This window comes from Seriola lalandi, unplaced genomic scaffold (genome assembly GCF_002814215.2).
Source record: "Seriola lalandi dorsalis isolate HSWRI2012SDOR001 ecotype SW California unplaced genomic scaffold, Sedor1 jcf7180002054736, whole genome shotgun sequence".
Lineage (NCBI taxonomy): Eukaryota > Metazoa > Chordata > Actinopteri > Carangiformes > Carangidae > Seriola > Seriola lalandi.
Window position 1 is genome coordinate 1,660,252 of NW_019525289.1, and position 3,490 is coordinate 1,663,741.

Consider the following 3,490-nt stretch of genomic DNA (forward strand, 5'->3'; position numbering starts at 1 on the left):
TAAAATAGAGACTGTAAGAAAAATAACATTTAGTTAGGTCTTAAATATGTAAGTCCATTTACTGAATGAAGTTGTGACGGTCTCCGCTGAGACAGAGGAGAGGAGAAGCTACTAGTCCTCTCTCGCTGTCACCTAAACACTGTTGCAAACAGCAGGCGCTGATTGTGAATGGAGCTCTGTGCAACTGTAAACATTGACCGGCAGAGGGCGCTCACAAATCATCGTTTGTCTCAAAACTAACAGTGGGTTTTACAGATCAGAGACCAAGTTACAAAACATCAGAGGTGAAAAATAAGAAGATACATTTATTAGCTCTAGTACCTACTATAACAATAAAGCAGTTTACCTATTAATGCATTAATGATGAGAATTCAATATTAAATTACATGCAACAGTTTAACTCCCCTGTGTCACATTTATAAGCAGCATAGAATCCTTCAATAAAAGGTTTATAATAAATCACTGTAGTTGTACACAGATATAGGCCTAAGTGTTTACCATGGTATTTACCAAGAATGATAATTCTATAAACAGGTAATCACTGGCAATATAGTAAAATACAGTTGAAAAAATTTAATATAATAAAATATCTCTTCATAAGTGAAGTAATTATTGCTGACAAATTGCAAAACAGTTGTTGTACCATCAATAACTGAAAGCAGGATTTACCAAATACTGGAAGAATTGTGGAATAGTGAGGCTACGCTGACATTCAGTATGTCAAACAATGTCAAACCACACCACCCCAGTGAGCCACAGTGTTAGGGACTTTTAGTTGTGTCAAAAGAAATTATGAAATTTTGAAATCATGAAACCAACTTGTGCACATGTTTCTATCAGTGTATTTACACCTATAACTTGGCTTTAGTGTGTGTATCATCACTGCTCAGGTGAGCTCTGAAGAACTCCTGGATCTTCTTCCACAGGTGGACTTCAGCTGCTGCGTGGGACCGGGCCTCACCCCCCCACAGGACTAGTTTACTCGCAGCCCTATGAAAGCTGGAGGGGCAGTAGGGTCCATAAGGTGGCTCTAGGTAATGTCCTGCTCCAGGGTAGCTCACACTTTCAAAGTTCTCCTTCCCATGATGCTTCAGTCTCTCCACCATCTCATCCATGTAAGCCTTAGTGTCCCAGTTGAGGTCGTCCTCTGCGGCTGCAAAGAGGAAACGTCCCTTGGCTTGTTCAATGGGGACCAGGGTGGCCTTGTTCTCCTCTGCCAGGGGATTGTGCAAAACATTCTTGACCATGTTGGCCCCTGACTCAGTGGGAATCATCTTGCTCAAGTCAAACATTAATGCAGGGAGGATTTCCTTTTTTTTATAGTAGAGGGGTAAAGCTGTATTGGTACAGCAGCCATTGAGCCACACTGTGGCCTCAACATCTGGCAGGTAAGAGGCTATTGAAAGTGCAATATCTGCACTTTTTGAAAGGGATAGTACACCAACTCCTTTACTGCCCACCTGTGGAAAATCATTTAAAATTATAAACCGAAACAATCAGCTTTTTTGAAATGCAGATTTCCTCTTCTGTAAATGAACATGAAGCACTTGTTTGTATGTGTGTGCCTTTTTAAAAGTTCACCTTTTGATTGTTAACATTTTTTAACACTATGGAAAACGAATGGGAATTTTTCCTTTGTCTTCTTGCAATCATGTTGCAAACACTGCCCAAGCAAACTTTGTTTTTTATGTAGGTGTAACCCTAACCCCAATATTAAAAGCACTAAATTATAAAATGGAAGAAGCAGGACCATTGCAATTGTATCGTTCTTTAACCAGCCATTTCAAAGAACTCACCTTGTCTTGTTTTCTTAAATACTCTATTGCTTCCTCAAAATAATCCAGATGAACCTCTCTGATGTTCCTGGGCATGTCGTCATGGCCGTACAGAGCTACAGTCAGAACCACAAATCCTCGACTTGCCAGCAGAGAGGCCCTTTTCTCAGATAAACCTCCACCAAACGTGTACAGATCCAGCACGGCTGGGAACGGACCTCTTCCTGGACCAGAGGACATACGACAAAGCAAAATGACATACAGCTAATATATGATGATGCATTTTAGCCAGTACAATGGCACAGCTTTTGTTAATTGTTCATAGGAAAACAATGGACTTTGCACAAAGCAGAAACTGTAACCCATGGCTACAGAGGCAATATTTGATGGGATAAATTCATCCTTGCTTTGTCTTCTAATAAATTCTATTAATCAAAGTCTAAAAATATGCAACATTAAAGCAAGTAACCTGGGGGAGTAAACAGGACTCCACGAATATTCCCCTCTTTGACAGGGCGCCGGATGACCCCGTCTCCAATCAGAATCCTCTCATTAGTCGCCTCTGCCAGCATCCTTACCTCCCCCTCCTCTTCATGAGCTGAACACCACCCATGGTGTGTATTAATGCCCCCTGTTTGCTTCATTTTTGTTTTTGATACTCTGCTGTCAGACATGACATCAGCTTGTATGGCATAAACATGCAATAAAACAGATAACATACATTAGACTTTGGACCTATGGAATGCTACCACTGGTTGTACAGTAACATCATTTGTCTGACCTGCAGATGTCTTGTTTTTCTATACCAAGTGCTTTATGATGGGGTTCCTGAACGTCTTGCATGGTCTTTGCTCTTTTGTTTGCATGAATAACTGATACCAAACATATAAAAAATGTATCATTGTATTAAGATAAGTCCAACATCTGCAACATGACTCCAGTTTGTTGGTCAGTCGATCAAAGAGTGGTATCGCCTTCTACAGCTGCCATTTTATGTAAGTGAACATTGAGTATGTGCAAAAAAAAATCCATTATACTGATTTATATTCTGATAATTAGTCTAATGCATGAACTCAATAAACCAAAATGCAATGCAGTCCCCTTGTGCTGGTGCAGTACTCATGTGCTCCTGTAACAGTGGCAGCTCTGCTCCTAGGACAAAGGCTTACATCTCCATCTATTGGTCTTAGTGAATAATACCAGGCTGAGAGAACAACAACTAGCACCTCTCCATATACATTACAGTAAATATCCAGGTGTAGCAGTATGATATGCTGCTGTGGCTGATTGCAGGCAAATCTGCCGCTCTGCACTTTACCTGGCGCCGTAGCCTATCAATGCAGAGGGCGAGGGAATAAAAGGGGGCCGTGCCCGTCCCTCGCTCTCTCACTTCCTGGCTCGAAAGCCCTCCCGCCTCCCAGCTTTCCGCTTCCTCCTCTGCTCTCAAGGGTGTGGTCCATCGTGGTTAAGGGGATGGTGGCGGTTTTCTTTGTTCGCCATAGACACTAAAAGGACAAGCGGATCCAAAACGCATCACCGGCGCACCACAGATGCTCCGGTTAGTACGGAGCAGTGCAGAGCCTCCTCGTCTTTCTCCTCACCGGGAGCTGAGGTGCAGGAACACTGCTGCTTCGCCTACCCGCGGTTCGCGGTGGCTGGGTGCTGGGGATTCTTTGCCCCGCTATATGGACTGTCGGCTGTGCATGTTTTCTGCT

At 42.7% G+C, this 3,490-nt stretch overlaps 2 protein-coding genes across 2 annotated transcripts in view; one reads left to right on the plus strand and one right to left on the minus strand.

Moving 5' to 3' along the window:
* Positions 1-764: 764 nt before the first annotated feature.
* Positions 765-3,235, minus strand: LOC111668423 (acyl-coenzyme A thioesterase 5-like). The gene is made up of 4 exons (XM_023424483.2): positions 3,166-3,235; positions 2,245-2,373; positions 1,797-1,999; positions 765-1,460 (listed from the first exon to the last, which is right to left on the minus strand). Exons 1-4 carry the CDS (start codon positions 3,233-3,235, stop codon positions 852-854), a joined length of 1,011 nt encoding a protein of 336 aa, XP_023280251.2. The 3' UTR covers positions 765-851.
* A 13-nt stretch (positions 3,236-3,248) lies between these two features.
* The window catches only part of LOC111668424 (tripartite motif-containing protein 16-like), a 1,508-nt gene continuing 1,266 nt past the window's right edge, over positions 3,249-3,490 (plus strand). Inside the window, exon 1 of the mRNA XM_087178814.1 lies at positions 3,249-3,266. Within this exon, the coding sequence (XP_087034940.1) occupies positions 3,249-3,266 (18 nt within the window). The remainder of the gene's footprint in view (positions 3,267-3,490) is intronic.